Source organism: Malaclemys terrapin, chromosome 19 (genome assembly GCF_027887155.1).
Source record: "Malaclemys terrapin pileata isolate rMalTer1 chromosome 19, rMalTer1.hap1, whole genome shotgun sequence".
Classification (NCBI taxonomy): Eukaryota; Metazoa; Chordata; order Testudines; family Emydidae; genus Malaclemys; species Malaclemys terrapin.
This window is the reverse complement of record NC_071523.1, coordinates 19,680,986-19,707,253: the sequence shown is the minus strand read 5'-3', so window position 1 is coordinate 19,707,253 and position 26,268 is coordinate 19,680,986. Positions and strand designations below refer to the sequence as shown.

General features: G+C 47.3%; 1 protein-coding gene across 2 annotated transcripts in view; it reads right to left on the bottom strand.

Moving 5' to 3' along the window:
* The window catches only part of TP73 (tumor protein p73), a 74,452-nt gene that overhangs the window by 17,509 nt on the left and 30,675 nt on the right, over window positions 1-26,268 (bottom strand). For both annotated transcript variants that reach the window (XM_054009484.1, XM_054009483.1), the window contains exon 4: window positions 22,093-22,338. In XM_054009484.1, coding sequence (XP_053865459.1) covers window positions 22,093-22,338 — 246 coding nt within the window. The remainder of the gene's footprint in view (window positions 1-22,092; window positions 22,339-26,268) is intronic.

Here is a 26,268-nt window from a genome sequence, read left to right as displayed (position 1 = left end):
GCCCAGATGCAAGAGAGGCAGGCGCTGCCCGGAAGAGGTTACACTCTAAACAAGGAAGATCACCTCTCTTTTGCACACAGGAGGAGAGGCACCACGAGCTAGGAACTGAATCCAGCCCACAAGGCTGTTGTCAAGTAGAAGTTTAGAAGTGCTCAAGCTTAGCACTCCTGCACCCTACAGCGTGTGAAGAAAATGTTTTCCTCTGGCTTATTTTCCTCTGGCTTTTCTGATCCTCCCACTCTGCTGTCTGTGTATTTCAACCCAAGTGCCAACCAGGCCGGGAAGCAGAAAATTGAAATAATTACTTGTTAAAGAGCCAATGATTGCCTTTTGTGTCCTAACCACTTTGAGGTTATTGTGCCAATGTAAAGATTCTTTGTCTGCTGGCAAAGGGCATCACTTGAGAGACACAGGTATTCCTTTGAAGTTATTTAATAGATCACGTCTTCCTTCCATTGCCTTTCTCACGTCAGGCAGCTGTTGTGTGCACATCGTGGGGTTTCTGTAGTACATCCTCAGTGGTGAATGCATTTCCACCAATTGTTCTTTGAAGTAATTCCGCATTGTCCTGCCGCAATCTCTGGCCTGAGTTGGAAGTATCTGTCTAGGACCTAATACATGTGCATTACACAACACTACCAGACTATCCAGGACCCATGTACGTCACACACACCTGAACACTTGGGGCACTGTGGGCGGGAATTTCCAAACAGCTTAGTGCCCCAGTTCCCCTGTAGTGTCTCATGTAACTAGAGCATCTCCGAACCGTGTAGGGCCTTGTTATGCCACTAGTGTTCAGTTTTATATGGCTTCCTACCAGACTCCAGAGCAGAGACTAGCCAGAAGGGTCCAGTCTGATCAGCCAGTCTAACCTCACTATTACTGTAGTGGATACTGAAGACACTGTACTAAAAGATGTCAATGGTGAGAGAGAGATACTGTAAGAGAGAGAGAGAGACAGTCAGACAAAGAGTGGTGATGTAGCCCCGCAGGCAGTCTGAGACGTGCCCGGAGTGGTTGGTTGTATCTAGAAAACAATTTTATCTTTACCATTGAAATATTCTCCACAAGGCTCTTACAGGATGTGCTTGATCATGTGAAAGAGAAGCAAATTCCTGCTAGCCAGGGGCTGCCATTAAGAAAGGCAAACCCTGGTGTTTCCAGTGCACAGGTTTCATGGGCATGCTATTTGCTTCCACTGGAGAATCACTAATTAGTATTGTAATGATACTTTGCATTTAGATGGTGCTTTTCATAGGAGGATTGCAAAGTCATTGACCAGCATGAGCAAGTATTATTAACCACGTTTTCTAGAGGGGAAACTGAGGCACAGAGACTTGCCCCAGACCTCACAACACTATACCTAGTTCCCTTGGACTAACCACACTTTCTCTTGTAAATCCAGTTTCATGGTCAGGTATCTACCAGGCTTAAATCAGAGTGCAGGTTACACAGCTAATCTCCCTGAGCATGTAATCAGGGCCGGCTCCAGGATTTTTGCCACCCCAAGCAGCAAAAAGAAAAAAAGTGTGGGGGGGGGAAAAAGCCACGATCGCGATCTGCTCTACCGCCGCCGCTTCAGTCTTCGGCGGCAATTGGGCGGCGGGTCCTTCGCTCCCAGAGGGAGTGGGGGACCCGCCACCAAATTGCCGCAGAAGAGCCGGACATGCTGCCCCTCTCCGTTGGCCACCCCAAGCACCCTGCTTGCTGGGCTGGTGCCTGGAGCCAGCCCTGCATGTAATTACCACAGCATGTACGCCACCAAGTCAGACCTGTGCAGTTACCCTGCAAGTACAAGAGCACTTACATGGTAATCACTGCCAAATAAAGTACCACATCCCTCAATGGATAAAAACCTGAGCATGGAATCTGGCAGGGATGGGGTTAACACCATCCACAGGTGCTTGCTCTCAGTGCAGCAATTCCCAGAGCAGGGTGGGCTCAGCTGGGCTGAATTGCGCCAGGAGCCGAGCTTATAAGAGGCATGATCTGAGGGCTAGAGCTTTCCCCTTACGGTTAGGGGCTGAGCTGGTGCTGTGGGGCCTTGCTGTGGGGAGAGATGCTCTTTGCATAGCTGCACCCCAGATCAGCGGGTGGCTGTTTTCTTTCCTTCCCTGGGGATGTGTGTTGGTTCTGGGGTGCAGCCAGCTATGGGTAGGGACAGCATAGGGCACAGTGCAAAGAGCTGTAAATGAGGCGGCAGGAGGAAGTGGTGAAAAGGACGTCAGCCTACTCTGCAAAGCCAGGAGGGAGCTTTCCAAGGGCAGGGAGCGCCACAGGCACGGCCCAGAACTAGGAGCCTTGTTACTCTGGTGCCTGGTGCACTGGAAATGCATCTAGATGGAGGGTTTCCAGAGGCACCTTGGCAGGGTGGTCAGCAAAGCCTGTTCTGTATTCCTCACTCCAAGCAACGCCCAGACGCTGAGCTGCCAGGGGTTGCTACAGTGACTCGGGGGTGCCAATGACTGGTCTGCACTAAGGAAAGCTGCAGAGAGGCCTAGTTTCTACAGAATGAGGCTGGGGTTTGGAACAGGTGGGTAACATTATCAGCTCTGCCACTGACTTGCTACATGACCTTGGGCAAGTCACCTCCCCTCTCTGTGACTCAGTTTCCACACCTTAGCAGTGGGGATAATGTTACCCAACTCGCAGGGGTGATAGTTACAAGGCTTGGTTCATTAAGATCTGTCAAGTGATTTGGGCTCCTCGTACTGTCACAGTCACGTCCCAGCTTTCTGTAGACTGCTAAACAGTGCGAATGCGTGACATGCCTCTGAGGTCACCTCCGGGCCTGATAGTGTGTGCGGGCCCCCTGCATGGCTCGGCATATGGGGATTTTCCCACTCGGGGTGGAGCACAAAGCATAGGGTCTCAGTGTCGCATGTCCTGCCTCAGTGGGGCATGGAAGCATGCTTGTGAAACAGTCCACTGCTTTGCCACTTGGTAGGAAAAAGCCACATTGAGGTCCCAGAGCTGGTGACGTGTCACAAGTGTTCATACAGCTACAGCAAAATACACAACAGAAGAGTGAGTCTATGGGATGTTATGGAACATTTAAAGCCAGGGAAGAGAGAGAAGTGAGGAGGGGGGAGCTTCCCTGCTGCAACTTCCATTTCAATTAAGCGTGTGGCTCCCCTCGCTCTGTCAGGAAATCAACGAGTCCCTTTTCCATTCCACCTCCCCCCAAGGTGCTTTGCAGCTAAGAAAGAGTTTGTTTGTTGAGACCTCCTCTCCTCTCCTACATACACCTACAGTGCAAGCCGATCGCTAGTTCCTGCATGGCAGGGCATGCTCCTGTTCAGAGCACTGTATCTTATCCCCGACAACACGCACCTTGTGCCAAAAGATACCACCGCACAGGACACCTGCAGGGTTGGTAAAGCTTGTCCCGAGCCATCAAACACACAGAGCAAAAGCCAAATTGTGAGACAGCAGGAGTCCTGCAGCTTCCTGGGCAATGCGTGTACATGAGAGCAGAGGGTTCTGACTGGAGACAAGCTGCCTTGGCTGCAATGAAATGCTTTAGCAGCACTGGTGCTCTTGTTCCATTGCACTGGCCACGTGACTCTGGCACGCCTCCAGCCAGCCTTTACTTTTTCCTTATACTGAGTCCTTAGTCACTTGGTGCACCCAGGAGTTTACTCCCAGGCCAGTTTCATGCTTATAAGAGACGGGGCTGCAGGGTGCACGGGCAGGTGCCTCTACATCCACTGAGGATTGCTGTGAGTACCTTTGGGTTTTTAAGATGGCGATGCTGTTTTTGTGGTTGAACAACAGGACCCCGTGGCCAGTGCATTTCTAGGTGATTATAGCCTGTCTTTCCAAGGCAGAGGGCCAAAGGGCAACCGGTGCTAACCACCCAGGAAATGCTACGATTGTAGCTAATTTAGCAATCTGTATTAATGTGGATCAGAGATCACTGGCTTTCCTTATTCCGTGATCTGAGTGAATCATGTGCACGTGCATGCTTAGCTGAGACAGAGGCTGTCGATATGTTTGTGGTGATACAAAGTACTGTGAAGCATTTGCAGTCACACACATTAAAATATAAAGTCTAGAGACACCATATGTATGAGACAGAGGATAGCTGACTGGCCTGAGCATCAGGTTTGCAATCGCTAGACTCCCTGGAACCATAAGTTTGGATTGTGGCAGGGTTGACTCAGCCCTTCATCCTTGCGGTGCAGATAACGGAGTTCCATGCGTTCACTGTGTATGGGGTGGGGCTTTTGGAGGACAGCTGACATTTTGAGATCCTGGCTGCCCTGAATGGATGTTTATGATCCCAGAGTAAGGATTTGCTCAGTGTTTATAGTGAAAATTGCCCTTTCTCTGATTGTTCTGTGATGTGCCGTGGGCTGCTCTACCAGCCTGGCTGTCACAGGGATAGCAGCGCTCTACGGCAGTTTTTCAAGTATTTTAGAGCTCTCTCATGCTGTGTAGTGTAAGTTGTGATGGAACACGATCCACCATCACACAGACACATCCAACAAAAACCGGTCTAACCCCTGGAATCTAAAGCGGAGTGCCTGACAGCTGACCTTTCTGGCAAACACACCTGGCTCAGAGTCACCCCCTTTGGTTTGAGTTTTGTACACTAAAAAGGCAGCGTGAATTGGACGTGATTTTTGTTCCTGTCTCAAGGCAGGTTATCTTTATCGTGCCTGCACACAGAATGCAGCTGTCTCAAGGTCTCTGCTGCCCTACTGCTCTGCACTTATCAGTTCCTATCAAGATTGTTGGTCAACCCAGATGAGGGGTGGATGGATGGATTTGTATAACATGTGACTTCCAGTAAATATTAGCAGCTACATGCAGAAGCTCCCTTTTAGGTGGGTCTTTGTGTTGGGAGGGCATGTGTGTGGATACATTCTTCTAGGAAATTCTGCTGTGGAACCCAGGCCCGAGGAAATTCCATGAACGTCTATTCCCCACTGACAGACCAGTGCAACTTCACTTTGGTTTCTCTCCTGTCAACTGCATCTCAAAATAAAGCAGCTATCAAGTGAAATACTAACCAAAGGGGAGAGAAGTTAGGAGAGAGAAATGAGGCATGGAAGGGACCTTTTCAGCTGAGAGCCATGAAGCGACGCAGAGAGGGCTTAACACTGTCCCAGATGGCAGGAGCTGCAGAGAAGACGGTTCTCTGCCCAGCCGGGGTGAGATTGTGCAAAGGGCCAGGGAGTAAGTGAAGGTATCAGGGAAGAGAGCCAGAGGCAGGGAGTTGGAGGGTTTTAAACACAAAGAGGGGCAGTTTGGATCTGGCTCCGGAAATAGAAGAGGTGTTTGAAGAAGGGGTGGGGTGGGGGAGGGGGGGTAACAATCTGTATATACGACATGAGGCTGAATTTGGCAGTAAGGATGCTCCTGGCCTGTCTGAGTCGCACAGATGTGCCACTGTCTGATCACACCTAGGACAGGTCAGTTTCCTGTTATAAAGGCAGTAGAGTTCTGTGTGACACTATGAACATGCCTCTTTGTGACATACCCAGATCTCAGGCTAATGAAGGGTGCAGGATCTGACTACATTTTGATGACATACTGAAATCCGTTTCTTAGATGTGATACCATTTAGCATCTAAACCAGGCTTTGCACTTACTTTAGATTAGATTTAAACAGTCTCTCCTGAAACACGTACAAAGCTGCAATTTGTGAGCATGGAACAGAGAAGCCTGACCCCTTTGCTTTTCCCCCATGTAACCTACATACTCTGTGTGGTTGTGATCTGATACATTCAATTTCAGCAGGCAGCATGGCAAAACCAGGGTTATTTGGGGGGTTCTTCCTGGCCAGGTGTTAACATACTGACAACTCCTGTCAAAGGATCCTTTCACGTAGACATTCCCGGGCAGTCCCCAACATGCCTGGGAAATAACATTTTTCTGGAAGAGTAGAGGTGCATTATGGTAAGTTCTTCGGTAACACATGCTCTCATTATACCATGTTATGACATGGATAAATCTCTGTTAAATAGCAAAAATGATTGCCCTGCAGGCAAAAGAGCTGCAGCCGAACACAGACATGCCTCCACTGATAACCTTATCGTGTCTTAACAGCTCCAGGATTGTCTTCAAAGATCCTTCAACAATAACAAGCTATTCTTTTAAGGAACTGTGTGCTGATAACTCAGAGAGAGCAGTAGCCTGTTTTATATCCCATTTCAATACTGCATACAATACACGGCTCTTTTCTTTAGCACAGATGTCCTATCACCTACCAGTCAATGTCCACTCAGTTCATGCATCTCCCATTTGCATGCCCTTTGCCTTCAGTAGGATTCTGGTGGGAGTGACCGGTTCCTTGCCTCTTAGAGTTATTCCTTTGACAAGAGTAGATATTTCTTTCTGAATTAGCCTGTTCACGGCCGCTATGCACCAGAACCCTCTATTTTAAAAAATTAATTATACTTTGCACGTACACTGCCTGATTTTCAAAAGGAAGAAGCCCAAAATATTTTGCAGTCACCATAATGCATGTGAAATTTCATATCTAGTTCAGGTGCCAAAGTTAGACATCTAAGTGGTGATTTGCATGAGCTAATTATCTATTGCACTTGCATTTCTGTCCATAGTCCTGGGCTTCTGGACTTTTGAAAAAATGGACCCAGGGTAATTAGCACCAGCACTTGACAAGCATTCATTAAGATATCTGTGCCCTATTTTACAAAGACTTACACTAGTGAAGTTACTTGCTCTTGCTCAGAGCGAGTCAGTTGCAAAGTTGGAGTTCGAACCCTGGACTCCCAAGTCCCAATGCCTTACACTAGTTACTAGCCCAGAGCCACCACCTTGCCTTTTTCCAGAGCACACTTTTGACAACAGCCATTAAAGACCCTGGCTATTCATTTGTGTTTTGAAATACGTGGCCTCTTAATATAGATTTTTTTTTTGCATTGTATTATGTGATATGAATTATTGTGTAGCTCACTCACAGGTAAGAGGACAAAACCAAACCTTCACATAATCCCTAACATCCCATAGTGCAATGTGGCATTTGCTCCGGGCTGCATTTCTTGCACTCCATATATATTAATAATCCTCAGATACATCGTCAGTCCGAGTGATTGTGCTATGTTTTCATGGAGTCCAAAGCCGGAAGGGCCCATTGTGATCATCTAGTCTGACCTCCTATTTTCAAGGTTCTTGTCTCAGTTTGGAGAAATTGTGACTCTGCTTTTTCTTGTAAAAATGTGTTGTTCCCATTCGGGTGAGAACTGGAAAGAAAGAAAGACAACAATGGCTTCCTGAAAGGAGCTGTTGAACAAGCATTTTGAAAAAAGTCTTGGACCGCTTCCAAAGGAGCTGTCCCTGGTCTAGGTGGAGCACAGACAAACTAAATGTAGATGTCTTTACTCAGCGTGCATACCTAGTGGCTTCATCAGGGGACTAGCTCCCAGGACACCTGGGTTCTACTCCCTTTCTAACTTCCCAAGGTGGATTAATCTGTCACCAGAGAGATCTCCCTCTTAGGATTCCATTTCTAATAGAGACTAGATCTTAAATGTGTTCCCTGTGCTGTCACCTCTGTATTATTCCTACCCTTTATTTTTGGTCCCTACTGTACCCTTTGGGTATTTATAGACCTTTAGCCTCTTCCTTCCCACTAGCTTTATTATTAATGTCATTTCCCTCACTGATCAAAGGCAGAGACTGTCTTACGCTGCGTTTGTATAGGAATGAGCATAATAGGGCCTCAGCCTAGCTGGGGCTTCTAGGAGCTACTGTGATAATTAATAGCAAATAATGGTAGTAGCACCAATCTGATGTAAACTGAGCTTGTTCTATCTGAAATGTCTTTTAATCCAATTTTTGCCCTATTGATGCAATTTCTAATGCCAGAATTTTTTCATTTGTTGCAATGAAAATCAGACCTAATCAACCTGCTTAGATGTTTCTTCTCTGCTACTGCAACCTCCTTTCTTTAAGTCCAAGTACATTCCAGAGTCGTAGGACTTATTGGAGGAGCCAAAATATTGAAACACTGACAGCCTTTCACTATTCAAGCACATCTCTGAGTTAATCCCATGCATTTTTCCAGGGCCTTTCACACCCAAGAATCCCAGTGTGTCATGGGATAGAGGTCACTTCCCCTATCTTCTGAAATGCAGCCATTTCTGGGGCGGGCCAGAGCAGCCATTGTGCACCAGTGACTGGGGATGTAATCTGCTCTTGTGATAAGACTCTTTAATAACATCCATCCCGAGGCTGATATTTATCATCTAGAGCTTAGGTCCAAGGAAGGGTTTTACAGAGACATGGTCGAAATCCCATTCGAATACTCCCCGCAAACCCAGTGAAGTCTGAGCTTGTCTGCAGTATCAAACTGCACCGAGTTTTACCATTTACTGCCCTGCATCCTGAGCAGGGGAACAGAATTCCAAACCCCACTAAGGACAAAGCTACTTCATTGCTTATATCTACTGGCGCTGCTTCCTGTGACGGGGACAGGAGAAAAGAGAAGCATTTTCCCATAGCGCTTTGAGAGCCTAAAACCAAAATCTAATCTAAACATTCTGTGTGAAAAGGCCTAATCAAAACATCTCTTCCCCCCCAGTTCTCCCTGTTCTGCAGAACCGCTAGGCGGATGTGTCCCAACAGATTCTGAACTGATAAAAATCTTATTTATCTTCAGCTGTTGACACAGAAGCGTCTAGACTTGTCTACTTCAGGAGGCTTGGATCCGAGTGCTGCTTCTTTCTTCCTTGAAGGAAATGATTTGCCCAACAATTACTTTTTCCCCCACTATCTCCCCCTACAACCCCCCCTCCTCCTCCTCCTTACATTCCAGTCTCCTCATTAGTCCTACTCAAGACGTGTCCGGGACTGCAGTCAATGGATCCCAATAAAGCCACTAGACTGGCAAGAGGGAGAGAGAGAAGAAAAGTGCTGCCTCGGGCTGCTAATTTCCTTGTACTCCCTAGCAAGCAGCTGTGGAGCTGCATCCCAGGGCAGGTTTGGACAGATCACAGCAGAGAGGTGATAATAATGTGTCTGTCATTTTACTCAGACATGTAGGATCTTGCAAACCGCAAATACCGTTAACTGGCTCGGACGAATCTGTTACAACAGATCCTGGAAGACATGCTGACTGCAGGGCTTTTTTCTTTCTAATTTTTTTAATAACCATTTTTTAATCATTGGTCTTTATAATTTCTCACTGAGCTGGAAATTCCATCACAAGTTACTTTGTTTCCCTTTTAGCGTGAGGAAGGATGTGGATGTGTCCAGGGCACCATGTGCACTGTATCGGGAGATGTACACAAGACTTACACGGACTGTCTATAAAACTAGAAAGTCCCAGTCCCATCTGACCCCACTTCCCATCCACTTCGTCCCGCCCTCCAGAAGAAAAGAAGTGGAGTTAGTGACCGTTAATGATCAAGTTGAAGAGAACAATTTCAGTTCTTTCACACTGAGCTGCTTGGTTCTGGACAGTGGTGATCACAGGATGGCTGCAAGTGAATGTTTAAACGAGCAGGACAGTAAAAGGTTGGGAATATAAAGGGGATGTAACAATACCTAGCTCCTATACAGTGTTTTCCTCCATAGGCTCAGAGCTCTGTACAAAAGGAGGTCAGTAGCATTATCCCCATTTTATGGAATGGGGAAACTGAGGCATAAAGAAGGGCAGTGACTTGCCCCAAGGCCACCCAGCAGAGCCGGGAGTGGAACCCAGGACTCCTGAGGATCATACGTCTTCCCAAAATCTCCCCTGGCTGCAGCTATACAGTGGGTAGAGGTTCCACCCAGCTGTGGGCATTGCTAGCCCCACCTTTAACTCGAATGTAACGTAGCTCTCGCAATAAACAGATTGTCATAAAATTGCCTCTTCACCCGGAAGGCTTCATGGACACAGGGACACAAAGGTGTGCATAGCATCCTAGCTTTGAAAGGCTTGCTGTGGGCTCTTCCCAACGCGGCAGGACCCTTGGTTTCCTCTATGGATACTGCAATTGTTTGCCTAGCCAAAAGCTCCTTATGCAGAAGAAGGCTTTGTTCCGAACAAACACAAGGTGAGCAGGGAGACTCGCAAGGATCCCCATGCCAAGATCAGCTCACCTCATCCCTTCAGAGGGTGGGCTTTGCTCTGCCCAAGGGCTCACTCCACACCTGGGGGATCTGCAGGAGGACCTGTGACCGCCAAACCCAGCTCTCATTGAGGCTGTTACCAGAGACTCCCCAAGGCTGCACCCACCTGCTGCACCCCAGATCTATTAGCAGGACCACAAATGAATAGATTTCTTGTTCTTCAGCCTGCATTTTTCTGTGCTTACTATCCTGCCATTACTCCTAATTACAGTCCCATGGTTCACCCTAATTGATTTCCCTCCCTCCCTGACATTTACACCTTTAAAATACCTGTCGACTGGGCTCACATCCTCTCTTACTCATTGCTTGGCCGAGCCACACATACTTAGTTCTTTTCAAATCTTTCCAGTACATCTGACTCGCTCTCCGTCTGGCTACTTTGACCACGTGACCAAGTCTTCACAGAGACCAAGTGCCACTAAGAAACAAGCAGAAAACCCAGCAATGCAGTTGTTTTGGGGTGTGTCGGGGAACTCGTGGGGGTAAAGAGTGAAGAAATATGGTTGGGGGAATCTAGCTGAAAACGCTGGTGCAAAAACACAGGTCAATAGAATCTGACCTGGAGTCAAATCCTAATTAATCTTTAGCAGCTAGCACTCCCTGAACAGGCCCCACGGTGCATTGTCACAGAGAGCCTTTGCCCAAAGACCTCACAATCTAAATAGAGAGAGGAGGAAGTATTATTATTATTTAATTTATTATTACCCCGTTTTACTGATGGGGAAACTAAGGTGCAGAGAGATTTTCCAAGGTTCCCCAGAGAGTCTGTGGCACAGCCGGGAACTCAGACCAGCTCTCCTTGGTGCATTCTGACACTATCAGCTCAGCACTGACACCACCTTCCCTTCGTTCGCAAGCTGTGAGGCTCCAGGGTGGTGAAAGAGCCTGAGTGGGCAATCGGGGCTTCAGCGCATTCCCTGCATCGCTGGGAAGTGCTCCCGTCTCTATTGCATGGTGGTTTCCATGAGCACTTAGTATTTTCCAGTTTGGATTCAGAAAGGCACTTGAAAGCCATACAGAGAATTATTGGGATGTCCTTTTAGCTAAGAATGAAACTTCTGGGTTCAAGTAATGGCCCCCATTCTAGAATCATTCACAAGGAGTTTCCTTGTTCCTCATGCACAAGAGAGGTCTACAGGCTGAGTACAGAGCAGCCCTTCTGAAATGAAATTCTGGCTTGCAAAGCATTGAGATCGGAGCTATTTGCTGAGCAAGACCAATTCTCCAGCCCTCCAGTACACCTCTCCCCCAAGATCTGCCTGATGGTGACACACGAAGTGATATTAATGGCAGGTACATTTAGGACCAATGAAAGGAAACACTTCTTCACACAGCATGTATTCAAACTGTGGAACTTCTTGCTGGAGATGCTGTAGGTTGACTTAATACAAGGCTGGATTTGCACCTATGCAGGCTTAAAAAAAGGCATCCAAGCTCATGCTTCGGGAGACCCGCTGATCACTCCAGGGGTCAGGAAGGAGGATTCCCCTAACGGCATTGCATAAAGGGGCAGGTGCACTATGGTTCATTTTGTTTGCCCCCCAGTATAACCTCAGCTATGGGTCCCCACTGGAGCTAATGGATGGACGCTCTGATCCAGGATGGCGCATCCTATGTGCCTAAACATGAGATCAAGTGCTCTTGCATTATCCTATACTGGACACATACATGTTATTACTGAATTCCAGGCTGTGTGTATTTATCTTTACTTGGTCAGGCTACTCAGGAACCATAAAGGAGTCATGCTACATCTCAAGCTTTACAGGGCATAGCATGGAGCAAACATTGGCTAATACCCTTTTTCTACACCAGTGGAGGAGACGACTCTTGTGAGGGCTGTTTTGCTGTGCTCTGTAGCACAGTTGGGATTAGGGAAAGGCTCGTGCATACCAGAGTTGTGCTGCTGACTTGAGAGGTTTTCGAAGTGGCTTTTCCTCAGAGCTGTATTTTGTAAATTTGGTTACTATGTCCAATGTGCTTTTTGTTCTTTTTGTAATTGCACCAAATTCCCAGTTTATAGGTACAGTCTTCCTATCAGCAACAAGAACCCCAAATCCCTAACACCGAGACGATGATAACTGGAGCATAAATATACCAGCCTCCTTCTCCCTCCGCATATACGACGCTGGCCTCTGTGTCCCTGCTCACCATTGCTGGAGCCAGAGACCTCCCCTCTGCAGCTTCTGACATCCCACGACTTCCTTTTGTATCTTCCTGCCTGACTCTCCAGGTGATTTCAAACCTCAGCAGGAAACAGGTGTCCCTGAACTTCTCTGCTGCTTGATAATGCTGCAGAATTTGGAGTGTGGGAGAGAGGCTGATCAGCTGCAGGCTGTCATGTAAATAGAGAGGTCTCAGTCTGACACCACTGGAAACTGTCTGAAGTTTGTGTTTGAAGTCAGGGTTAGGCCCTAAATGAATTGGCTGATATAGGAGAGAGACAGAGGTGAGCGAATGGCCCAGAAAATTCCTGCATTTCAATCACTGGAACAAGGTGTAAATCCAAGGAGCCTAGTTACTAAACAAGATTTAAGATGATTTTGCTTTGGCAAGTAAACCATTGGGAACAGGCATTCAACCATTTGCATAGCACATGTCAGCTTCCTGCCACATGCCCCCTAAGTACATGGGGCAACATAGTAAGATACAGTCCCTGCCCCAAAGAGCTTACAATTGAAATAGACGAGACAGACAAATGGCAGGAAAAGAAGTGATTTTTATCCCCATTCTACAGATGGGGAACTGAGACCCAGAAAGACAAGTGGCAAGCCCAAGTCTGTGGCAGAGCTGGGAACTGGCTCAGATCTCCAATCCCTTAACCACAAGACCATCCTCTCTCCAAGCCGCTGAGGATGGCAACGCACAGGTACATTGCCCCCGCCCCTGAATCCGTCACTAGAATCCACTGGAGGGTATGAGAATGTCACTAATCTGCTCTAATACTGAAGAGGAAAAAACCTAATCCTCCCCACGTAGCAGGAGAAAATACAGCAGGCAAACAGCCTTCCAGATGAGATCAACATGCCCCTCTTTAGAGAACAAGCCCTGCTGAACGAGGACTGCTACAATCAGGTGGGCTGTCCGACTTCCCTCCCCCACCCCCAGCAGTGCCTGGTAGCAATTCTGTAAAGGACCCGGCATTCCGTTTTCCTCTTTTCAAGTGAATCGGCCAGTCGTGAGAGGTGCCCGACTGACAGCCTGGGAGAATCAAGGCCTTTCTTTATGCACAGAATAGGTGCGGTGTAGGCTGCATCAGTGCAAGCTCTGCAGCTGGGCACTTCATCCGGGGCAGCCCAGAGGATGGGAGGAGAAGGAAATTCACCCTTCACAGCCCATGCAGTCCAAGGACTCTTTGGAAAGATAGCCAGCCGGGGGCAGTTAGCGCCAACTGTGCTGCAGCTATTGTGATCTGGGTAACAAGGCCAATCAATCTGGGCTGGAATTTTGTCTAATTTCACCCCCACTCAAACACTGGGAGTATGAAAGTGTGGCTGAGGTTTGGGCATTATTGGGCTCCTGGTCCATGCAGGGGACAGTGTGAAAAGAGGAGCAGACAGGGCTAGAGAGGGAAAAGGCCAGTGAAAAGAGCGATATGGTGACCATGGCTCACACTGGTGAAAGGCAGCAGATTTGGCCTGGCCACCCTTCCATCATGACCACGGATAGGGCCAAACCTGCGACCCCCAGGAGCCAGGTTTCAACGCCACTCACTTAAACTTGGCTCAACTGCCCCTCTGTCATGACACGACAGGTGGGTGGGCAAAATCTGAGAGGTGGGGGGCATCATACTCAAGTGTTGCCTTAGGCAGCAGGTTGCCTTGAGTGGCCTCTGACTATACAGGAGGTGGGGGGAGTGCGCGTCTGTCCTCAGTGCAGGGCAGCACCGGCTTCCCGTGGTGAGCACAAAACATGCCTTTATTTATTTGTAATTACAAATGTGTTTAAAATGGCAAGAAAACCCCCCTCAAAATAATGTGTGAGGTTCAGGCCTGGGCACACCTAGGCATCAGAGCCACCCACTCCTCACACAGCTCACTGAACTCAGACTGGATGCCCGTAGCTACCAGGTCTGGCGTCAAGCTCCCTCTTCCCCCAGTCCCCAGGCTCAGGTCTATTTTCCATTGGTTCAGAGACAGAAACATAGGGAGAGATTTTCACAAGCACCAAAATGTGCCTGGAAAACATGTACCTGGCCAAGCATGCAAATTGCTCCTGCGTTTCGGTGCATGTACGTGCATACTCAGAGCCATGGAAATCAGGCCTGGAAGAATGCTTTTCGTGACCACTGCTCATGGCTCCCGAAGGAGACTGATTCTCACCACATGGGACTTTCTGTTGTTACCACATAGGTAACAAGGTCCGGTCCCTCCGCTGACATAACTCAGCTGGGCCTCACTGACTTTAGAGGACCTCAGAGGTGTCATGCAGGGGTGAATGGAGCTTGCAGAGGCCCAGGAATATTTTGATGCAGTGCTGCTAATTTACAGGGGCCCTAACTGTCTAACTGGGCTCTGCTGGCAGCACCAAGGAGGGAGAATTCGCTCTTCATGCTAAAGAGCAAACGGCCTCACATCAATCAGTGCGTTCCATAAACTTCTGAGATAATGTAACTGATACCACGGTCATGTTGGAACAGCCGACTGCTCCAGCGTCTTCCCAGGGCCTGCCGAAAATAGCTCTCACGAACACTGCCACGGGCCTTTCTCCGCAATCCCACTGTAGCTGGGACTTAGGAGCGTGAGCCATGCCCAGCTGGAGCCAATGGAAAGACTCCCAGTGTCTTCAGTGGTCTCTGGATCAGACCCCCGCTGCGGATGCTTTCCTATTTCTGCCATTCCAGCTCTTTCACCCACTCAGATTTCTTTTCAGCTGCTTGGAGACAAGCACAAGTGTGCAGAGCTCAGAGGCAGAGTGTGATCTGACTCACGGCCATGGCCCTTATTAAGGGACATTCAGCAGACTGTTGAGTGTTCCACATCATTAAGGAGCGGTGCCAGGAGTTAGTTATTTCCTACTGCTGCTGCTAGAGGGAGACAGATTTTTGCCATTGTTCGTTTACAGGGTATTTTAGATGATGACTGTAGCAGGCGCAACCAACTTTTGGGATACATTGTTCAGTCATCCTCTCCCTTCCCTGCTCTCCCCATCCCAGCCCCTGGCCCTAACATTTATGCAGTAAGAAATCAAGCTGTGAAATTGGAGAATCAATCTAATTAGGCTCCTATAACATGCCCATCACTGTAGTATCTAACTGACTTAGCTCTGGGGTTGGACCTGGTTTGGATTGGGTCACCTGGTCCAGAACTATTCATATCCCTGACAGGCTGATCTCTAGTCCCAGCCTTGAATCTCTCCAGTCATGGAGATGGTCACAGTCTCCCTTAGCAGCTTGGTTCCATTCTCTGGATTGTGGTTGAAACAATGTAAGTGAACTGGGCACTAAATCCACCGCAGGCCTATGTCAAGATTTCAGTCCGGCACTGCTCCACTTCATTTTGAAGACTATCCAGTTTCTAGCTTCAGCGTGCGAACTTGGTCAGCAGCTGAGGTCTGGGGTGAACATTGTCTCCTTCCTCCAAGAACAACATCCTCACCAGGACCAGGATGGAGAGTTACACCTTCTGTGGCAGAGCTGGGGTCTGATTCTCTATTGCCTGCACCACGTGCAGTCATATCCACCTGAGCGAAGAGAGTGCAAAGTGCTAGTGTAAACCATTAGCAAGGCCAGGCAATGGAGACTCAGGCCCACAATGCTGGACTGGATGGACCCTTCATCTGTTCTGGGTCATCAGGGAATGCAGGGACAAGTCCTGATCTGAAGGAGGAGGGTAGTTTGATTCCTAGGGCTCTTTTTTAGTGAGGCCGCGGGAGGCCAAAGACCCTATTAACGGTTCTGCTGGCTTTGGTGAGGACGATAATGTTTTTAGAGGGGAGGGAAGCAGCAGTCAGTCTGAAATTGTACTTGAGAAAAATACTAATTATCTATCAGTTACCAGCTGGCTGGCGTGGCAAGGGGGCTGAATGTGAGAAAACAGCCGAGATCGGCTCCCAGCTCTAGCATGTACAGGCAGCTCCAGGCAACAGAGAGTCCTGACAGCTTCCAACAAGCAGGTAGGCACCCTGCATGCCCTGTCTTGTACTACTACAGATCCACTCCCTTCCTCCCACCCCAGGAAACAAGCCACCAGAGGGACCTTCCAAGGCACAGAAAAAATCTCATTTTCAGGGTCTGGCCCACCTCATGGCCTTTTCTAACAAAGAGATTGTTAGAAAAAACAACCTGGCTCCAAGGTTTTGCATAAAATACAACAACGGCTTTATTTCCAAAGGATTGTGCTAAGAGACAGAAACCACTAATGCTTTGCTGAGAGACAGGTTTGGTCTGACGGTCAGTGCACAGGACAGGCACTCCGGAGTCACATGCATCTTCTGCAGGAGATTCCCATGGAGAAGCCCTAAAGAAACATTCTCTGACCCACATAAGCCCTCAATTTGCAACTGAAGCCTCGGTCCCTTTCTCTGTTATTCCCTTTCATAGATTCATAAAGTCACAGATTTTAAGGGCTGAATGACGATTTTGTCTGACCTCCCTCCTAGCACAGGCCAGGGAACCTTGCCAGTAATTCCTGCACTGAGCCCATACTTGATGCTTGAGCTAGAGCTTCTCTTTAGAAAGATATCCAGCCTTAACTGAGATGCTTCAAGTGTTGGAGAAACACAACCTTTGGTAAGTTGTTCTTACGGTTAGTTATTCTCACTGTTAAAGATTTGCGCCTTATTTCTAGTCTGAATTTGTCTAGCTTCAGCTTCCACGCATTGGACCGCATTATGCTTTTTAATTCTAGACTAAAGAGCCCCGTACTACCAGAAATCTTTTCCCATGCAAGTACTTGGAATAGCAGTATGTCAAAGCACACTATGCAACTTTCAGTGTGTGGTACCAGGATCCACATAGCCACTTAGTGCGTGGCAAGCTGGTCACTGCAGATTTAAACCCAGGCTTACTGTGCACTATTCCTCTGTGTAGAGATACTCTCAGTCAAATGCCTTACAGAAGTTTAAGTATATTATGTCAACACACTTACCTTTATCAACCAAACTTGTGTCCTCATTGAAACACAACATCAAAGACCTATTGACAAGACCTATTTTCCATAAATCCATATTGACTGGTATTCATTATGCTAGCCCCTTTTAATTCTTTACTGATTGTATCCCCCTATCAGCCTACCCATGATTATGCCTTGGATCATTATCAGGCTAACTGGCCAAGCGGGTCTTTGATCATCCACTGGCTTTTTCTTTTTTCTCTCCAATCCAGTGCTCCACGTTTTATTTAACACTAGTGGTTCAGAGAGCTCTTTGGCCAATTCTTTTAATGCTCATGGGAGCAATTTATATGGTCCTGTTGATTTTAAAATGTTTAATAGTTGTTGTTTACAATCCTTCCTAGTACTGATGGAATAGAAAACATTTCTGTATCTCTATAAGATATGAAAACATCTTTTTTCTTTCTGAACACAGAACAGAAATATTTGTGGACTACTACTTTCTGCATCATGATTAATAATTTTGCCATCTTTGTTTAGTATCAGAATTATAGCAGTACTAGGATTTCATTTGTTCCTGATATATTTAAAGAAATCTTTCATGCTGTCCTCAACCCCACTGGCCATAGAGTTTTCATTGATACCTTTAGCTTCCCTTATCAATTGTCTGTATTTCCTAACCGCTGATTAGTACTTCTTTGGTCGAGACTGTCTGCTGTTTGCATATAGCAAGCGAAATTAGACTGTGATCACTTGATTCAATTGTAATCATTTTCTTTGCACAAATACTCATTCTCCAGTCTTGTATCCAGTGGGGAAATAAAGAATGCAGTCTAGTGGAGAGAAAACAGACCTGGAAAATAATCTCTTTCTTTTAACAGAAAATACAAAATTACAAAGTTCAGACACTTTGTCAATCAGGGATGAGTTTCGCTGCCAATCCAGCATGACCAGTATTTGTTAAAAGAGAAGATATTACAATGGTCACTGCAGAGTCACATGGGAACTTATGCTCCCTCCAGCAACACAGCTGATGTTTGGAACCAAGCATCTGACACAATTTTCACTGTCCAAAATACAGGGAAATGATAGGCCTGATTCTGATCTCGCACAGGTTTTACATGTTGTAACTATACAGACTTTAGTGGAGTTACTCCAAATTGACTTGCAGTGGAGTATATGAGAGCAGAATCCAATTTTTATCTATCTCACACATTCATTCCACATATTCATTCTTTTACTGTGGTATCGAAGTGCCTACAACTTCCTGGAGGCTAATTTTCAAAAGTATATTTGAGCCATGTGGGCTTACATGCCTCGTTCAGGTGTTAAAGCTGATCTGGGCACTTGAATGCATGGCTGGGGATGATAATTTGGGGTTCCAAACATGAAAACTAGCCTCTCATGTTAGTCATTTCCTCCCCCCCGCACAGATCAGCTTCATTCCAAGTGTAAGGATACAATAAACCAGGGTTGCAGCCACCACAGTGTGCTATGCTGAAACAGTCTGGGACTTTCGTTCTATTTCATTCTAAGCGGAATTCTACTGACTCTGAATGAAATGCAAAGTAGGTTCCACTGTGCTTCCCGTGAGATAAGAATATCCTGATCTCGATCATTTGTCCTGCGTTAGTGCAAGGTCCTGGGAAGATCCCAGCTTCTTGAGCAGGGCTCTGTAATAATTGTAGAACTGAATATCCCGCAAAAGTATCCACCCTCGCTTTTATGTGGAGCCCAGTGCATGACGGCAGAGGATGTTGGTAGTATAATCAGTGCTGTGTGGACGCCCATGCAGTGGAGACATCATCAATGAAGCTGAGCATGCCCAGATCTCTAGTGACAGAGAACACACTCGCCAGTCCCAAAAACAGAGGTTCCACTAACCTGGGACACCACAGTCAGCAACAAAGCTGAAAGCGATAGAACAATGGCACTGAAACAGAACAAGGGCTGTGATGCAGTCAGTGGCTGCGCGCCGTACGGGACGAACCCAACGCACTTGTTTCTGTGCTGCTCTGTCCTTAACTGTTGCTGCTGCTAGTGTGACCAGACAGCAAGTGTGAAAAATCGGGACGGGGGTGGGGGGTAATAGGAGCCTATATAAGAAAAAGACCCCAAAATCGGGACTGTCCCTATAAAATTGGGACATCTGGTCACCCTCGCTGCTGCTATTGTGGGAATGATGTGGCATTGGGTATATACACAGTGTGTGTATTCCAGGCACAAATCCTATGATCAGTGAGCATTTGAGAGCAGGAAAAGGGCATTTTCCTAATGGTTCATTCAACTGTGATCAGTGGGTGCTCCTTCAGCAGGTGCTTTCCCTTGATTCAAATGTACTGAACAGCTCCTGTCCACAGCTCTGTGTCTGTGTGTATTAATGTCAGGAGTATTGTAAGAATCCAGCAGGGCATTCTCTGCAATCCGGGATCTGTTCCTGTCCCAGTGAAGCCAGCTGGCTAGCACAGGCTGCACCGTCTCTGGCTTTTCATTGTCTTTCAGGAGTTTGTAGCTGATACACTCCGCTTGCATCACTGGTGGGAAATACCAGACCAAGTAGGCTACTGAATCCCCCTGGGAAATGCTGAGTTTATTTTCTTTGCTGTTTGCCGCCGGCTGATTATTAGTATCTCACCTGCACTGTCAGGGGATGGGATGTCAAAGTGCAGGCCTCACGATTAAAGCAGCCCTGCCTTTTGTATCTGACCAAACCATGTTCGATGACCACCATGCTACCCCCGATCCATGTGGTGGCTCCCAGCTCACGGGAGTGCCCAAGGAGGGAGGAATCTCAGAGATGAGACCCATCACAGTAGCTTACATTTGTTTTCCATTTGGCATCCCTTCCTTTTGAACAGCCCCATCAAAGAACCAGGGTTTGGGCAGAAAATTCCATCTTTCATCCAAATCTGGCCCTACCGATTTACCTAGGTTCTTACCTGGCTCCTATCACAGGCCTGAGTCCCTCCACTAGCTGGGCAATTCCTACTGACCTTCACATTTCACCGAGGGAACTTTCCCCCCAAGGGAAGACGAACAGGCTAGGGTTGTTTCTTACCCTCAGGGCCTAATGTTAATCCCAGACCTAACCCAGGGAGATACCCCATTGTTAATCTACACATCACAGACCCAGAGAGGGGCAGGGGATACACTGCCATCCAGACACCCTGTCCTCTTAACTAGAATGCTGGCCAGGTACAGATTCCCCATAAAATGTTTGGGCCGGCTCCTCAGCTATTTACACCAGAGCATCTGGTCCTTTACGCCAAGCCATGAAGTAAGTGATGATCCCTTGAAAACCAGATTTATTTTTGGTTTGCTTTAGAAGCTCTGTTGCTGTCTTAGAGCCGCTGCTGAAGACTGAGTGGTCAGTGCTACGCCGTACGGATTGACCTTGCATTTGCTTTATTTTACACCACAATGGCTCCTTATTCTTTGCCGATACCAGAATCCAGTATATTTTGGCGTAGAATTGCCGGGAGATCATACCGACGAGAGCTCGTTGTGTGCTGAGGGCACCGGGATAGGAGTTCCCTACTTCAGCGCTGTGCTGGGAATGCTTAGAATTCAGCAGTCCCGTTCATCTCCCTTGCCTGCTCACCTGGGAGCCCCGCGGAGGTGACCCCTCACTGCTCTCCCTATTCATTGTCATGGGGCAGCTTGGCTGTCTAGAATTACAAAACAAACTGCTGGGAGACAGCTGTTATAAATCACCCTTTTAACCCCTTCCCCGCCACGCTCCCACTAGGCAATATTCCGAGTGCACTTTCCATTCCCACACGCAGCAGCTAGAGGGGTGACATGTATTGGACTGACAAGAACAGAATAGGAGCTGCAGCTATTTGGGGTTTCAACGCTCTTAGCCCATACATTAAGCAGCCGGAAGACAACTTTTTGTCCATCGTTAAAAGGCCTTTCACAGTAATTAAACACATCAGCTTCCAAAAATAAGTCATTGTCACACGTAGGGCTGATACATGTTACTCATGATCTGCTGTGCTGGTTTGGTAGCACGGTCAAACCATAACCCTACAGGAAACCCCTTTGCTCCCTTTCTGTGTCAGCTGTCTCACCTCAGTCTTTATACCCTGGCAGGCATTCCCCCAGGGAAAGGAATTCTGTCTATAAGATGCATCTATTTTCCCAGGCATTTCTTGGTGGGTGAGAGCTGAGTGGGTGCTTTAGTTGCACTGGGAGTTTTTTTGTGAATACTTTGTTTCCAGAAAAATGTCTAGGACAGAAATGTTTTAAAAATAAATAAGTGTCAATAATTTTTTTTCTTTATGGGCCATGCTTATGCAAAAGCCCCTATGACATGAATTTAGGACCTAACCGCTGATGAGAAAAGCAGCACCCTTCTTCTCTCAGTCATTTCCCTGTCCCTTGCTCTGCTGAGATGACGCTTTTCATAGACCTCAAGACATGCTGTGAAAGCCATGGGCTGAGTGGCTGGCTTTTGGCGTACTTGTAGGGACAGGTCTATGCAACTGTGTTATCCACTGGCTGCTCTGTTCGTTTTTCTTATTGTGTGATGTTGCTGAATGATATTTTTGTGGCTGCAAGTTTAATTCTCATCAGGGCTCCTAGAGCTTGAGTGATTCATTTGCTATTACAAATTAACAGAAATAAAAAAATATGAAAAATCTAGGGATCTACTGTGTCTGGAAATAAATCCTGAAAATAAACCCCACTATTTCCCAAAGTTTTGCTTATCAGGCTTGAGTTATATTTGCTACCTCTAAAGGTGGCATCCAAAATACCCTCTGCTGACTATCGAATAACTATACATGTTGCAGCTGACATTGCAATGTCCACGGTATATAAACATGCACTGTGTCTCCTTCTGCAAAATGATACAGAGACAGTAAAGGGTTTGATGCAGATTCATTGCGAACATTTCTACAGACACACATGCATCTCTCTACTGAAGTCAAGACGAACTCATGCAACTTACTGTCCAAGTGGCAGACTTGGCTGTGCTGGATTGCTGGAACGTCACCTCGAAGTGGTGGGGCCCAGGGTAGTCAGCGTTGGAGGGGATGACAGGAGCTGGGGACATGGCATCAAAGGTAGAGCTGGGCTGCGAGTAGGGAGAATGCGTTGGGACATTGGAGGGGTGCTCAGAGTTGTAAGGGCTGGTGGAAGCCGCTCTGCTGCCGATGCTCTGATCCATGCTGCTGTTCAGCAAATTAAACTGGGACTGGAGGAAGGGAAAAGGGGAGGAGGGGAAAAAAAAGAAAACACCAGCCAGTTTAGAGACAATGAAATCTCAGCTACACTTCTCCAGGACTTCAGGTGTCCTGTTACAGCCTCCTTAAAGGGCCAGCGCACTGGAACATTAGCTGAAATACCTCCTCTGGGTTGGTTTGTTTTTAAAACAGGTCACCACTTGTGAAAGGGATAAAACCTGACACATTGACATCACCCCCTTTTGTCAGCTTCATCCATAATGGAGGCAGCCAGGTGCCAAGATTCCTGGATTGCCAGTGCACTTTACAGTGTAAAACCACCTCTTTCGCTAGCAGGGAAATCACCGCGTCGCTAGGAAGAGATGTATATTTGCTGTTTTCTGCTACTCCCCTTATGGGAATGGCCTATTGACTAGAAAATGATAATGATCTTAGAGCTCACCCTACAAAATACACCAATACTACAGAACTCCATAGGATGCCAGAACAAGTGTGATGGAAAGGCTCTCATCCTCTGTTAAGTTCTGGAAATGTTCAGAGGGATTTCTATAGATCCCCGTTGGTTCCATCAGGGACCTTTCTGTAAGGGCTCATTCACTTCCATTTCAAATGGCAGGACTTTCAGTTCATGTGGGACCAAACCAACCCCCACCCCTGAGCCAAACACTCCCAAACTTCACACAGGAACCCAGGCCAGGAGCCAAACTTTGCAAATGGCTCCTGTCTTTCTAAGGGGCTGAACCAAACCCCCAGAGTCCAGCCAACCTAAGTTTTGTGGGGTTTGAACTCTGGATCTCTTTTGTAGGTTGGGTCCACCTTAGCTGTAGAGAAGCCCCATCCCAGATGCTCAGCAGTAGCCAGACTTTACACTATTTCATAGAAGGAAGGAAGGAAGGAAGGAAGGAAGGAAGATCTATTAGTAAACTGAAAACAAAAGAATCAGTTCTGAAGAGAGACTGATGCTGATGCCTTGAATTTACCTTCCAGCCTTTCTGATTATCTTTCTTCCCAGGGTTTGTTCATTGCTTGAGATGCCTCTGTGTAAACACAGGGGCTTCCACCCCCCAGTCACTACCCATCTACCCTCCCATCAGATCCCACCATGATGCCTGTGCGTATGTGACTTTATTCTCATAGCAAAGCAGTGAGATGCCACAAGTGCAGGGTTGTGCCTTCACTGCAGACTCCATCGGGAGACAGAGCCAGGCTGGAAGAGAGAGGAGAGTCCTTAAAACACATGCATGCCCAGTACTCAGGAAAAAACCGCTCACGTGTGTGGAGGAAAATGCTCCCTGCTCCCCACTTCGCTACAGAAGAGTCACCTTGAATGAATTACACTGGTGGCTGGAATGTGAGGGCGGAGCCCACGGCTCCAGTCTCCATGCACACGCTGCACTCCGTTAGCAGTGGTATCACTCGGAGCCAGCACAGGGTTTTAAAAGGATCCACTCCGCTGCAAAGAGCTGCCTTCAAGCTCTGACCCACCAAGTGGATTCATTGTTATCAGCTCTGGGAAGCAAGGCTGTGCTGTGGCAATCTGCTATCTATGCAGATGCACTGTGGAGACATAGCGAAGTGATAACAGAGGGAAGTAGGATGGTCTGGTGACCAGGGTACAGGGCTGGAGTCAGGACTCCGGGGCTTGATTCCTGTCCATAAACTAGCTGTGCTGGGTTATGCTGAACATAGACACATCAACAAATAAGTGGGGCCTGCCTGTTAGTTACACGTATCTCACCTGTCACATCTGCTTGGTTAGCAATTGCGGATCATGTTTAGTTCATATCATTATCCAAACTACTGGAATACACCTCATTTCTTCTTTCATTCCCTCCTTTCTCTTCCAGCTTTACTCCTCCTTCGTGCACTTTTCCTTCTTCATTTCCCCTCCCAGATCTATTTAACTTTCCTCATTTTTTTCTAGCTGTTCCCAATTCTTCCCATCAGGAAAGTGACACCGATTAGACAAACTCTTCCTCATGTGTCTCTTTCCTCCACTTGCCATCACATCGCAGGCTGATTGTGCTCCCCCCAGTTAGTCTAACACCACCGACAGCATTTAATGCCAAAAGCCCAGCCGTAGCCCATGCAGACGATACTGAGGGATCGCAGCAGCCCATAAAGAATCGTCAAACTCTGACTCTAGTCCCTTTGGAATAACCTGTGGATGAAACCCACAACCATGATTCCGCTGCCCCCAAAGCAACAAAGACCACTCGGGAGCTGTAAGAAATTTAGGAGAAAATAACTTTGAAAAGTCTCTATCTCCTGGTAATTGCAGCGTGCCCAGAACCAGACAGCGATGTGTGTACATGTACATACATGCTGCAAAACACAGCTTCTGGGCTCAGCCCAGGGAATCCTTGGCAGACAGCCCAATAACAAAGTCAAGGGTAGGCTTGAGCAAAGGTCACCACTGTACCAAAGTGGGACAGAATGCATTTCCCTGGGGGGGAATGCACCGAGTAATGATATATTGCACGGACAGCTCTGGGACTTCTAAGCACCAGGGGGAGGCGGACTTCTAAGCACCAGTTTCCCAGCCACTTGGCCTTTGGGCACCTATTGCCCGACCTTTCAAAGGGCGCACCTTTCCTAGGCATCCTGCACCATGTCCTGTCTGCCCTCCATGACACCGAGGGGTGGAGGGGAGGGGGGGAGATGCAATTGGCTGCTGCATTCAGTTCCATAAGGCCGACCGAATCAAATATATTGGACAAAACGACTCACATTGGTAGGTGGGACTTTCTGCACAAAGATGCAATTGTGGCCAATGGCAAGGCCTCATCATAGCAGTGAAACAAAGGTGGGGTTTGCTGGAGGTTCGTTCGCAGCGGGCACCGTCGTGAATCACCTTTGGGGATTGAACTGAGGACCTCCAGCACCATGTCTACCACTTGTTCTAAAGGACTCCTCTAGCTTATAGCTGTAGGTCAGTCATTCCCTCAATGGATCAGCCGCAAGACGAGGTCCCTTTGTTAAACATGACATTTAATAATCATTTGCTAACAGAAATTACTGTGTGTCTTGCTTAGGGGCACTTCTGAGCTTGTGAAAATGTGGGTCTGATGCTGCTTGTTAACCCAGACGGACACACGCACACACACATTCTCCCTCTTCGGTAATTAACCTCGCTCTTGGCCTGTCATGACCCTATTATGTCAGTGATGCCCACTCCCAGGCCCCAGAGAGACATTTCACATCTCTGTTTTTGGACTAACTCCCATTGAAGGGACACTACAGACACCAGTTTGCCTCCTGATTTAACTTTCACCCTGCATATTATTTTCAAAGCGATTACTGATTGTGGATACCTGATTTTCAGAGGGGGATGCTTGCTTGGCACTTTCTGGAAATCAGGCCCTTTAAGATGTCTCAACGTGAGGACTCAAAATCACTGCTCCCTGTTGAAAATCTTGGACTTAACGACAAACTGAAATTCTTTATCTACCCTGCGCTCATACAAAGCTTTCCGGTCATGTAATCAAGTTTAGCAAGAGAGATCATCTTCCACTGATTGTCTGAAAAACAGCCCCCTCTGCTATCTCCCAGAAACATACACTAAAACCTAAATGATTCTGAATGGGTTAGAGCTGCAAACTGGAGAAATCTAGGTCTGACTGTCCAAAGAATAAGGACCAGGAAATCAAGGCAGAACACAACTGTTACGTCTGCCAATCCAGACCACCAAATGGGTTTTATGGCTCAGATGTCACCAACCAAACCTCATCATAGCCCCCAGGTGCTCAGAAACTATGAAAATAGGGGTGTATCAGCAGATATATCAATAGATCCTGCTCCTGAAGTCAGTGGCAAACTCCTGTTGATTTCACAGGGATGAAAAAGGGGAGAGAGTTGCACAATATTTCACACCAGAACAGGACAAAGGATCCTTCTCTTAAATGAGATCTCCTCTTTCTCTGTTAGGAGATGCATGCATG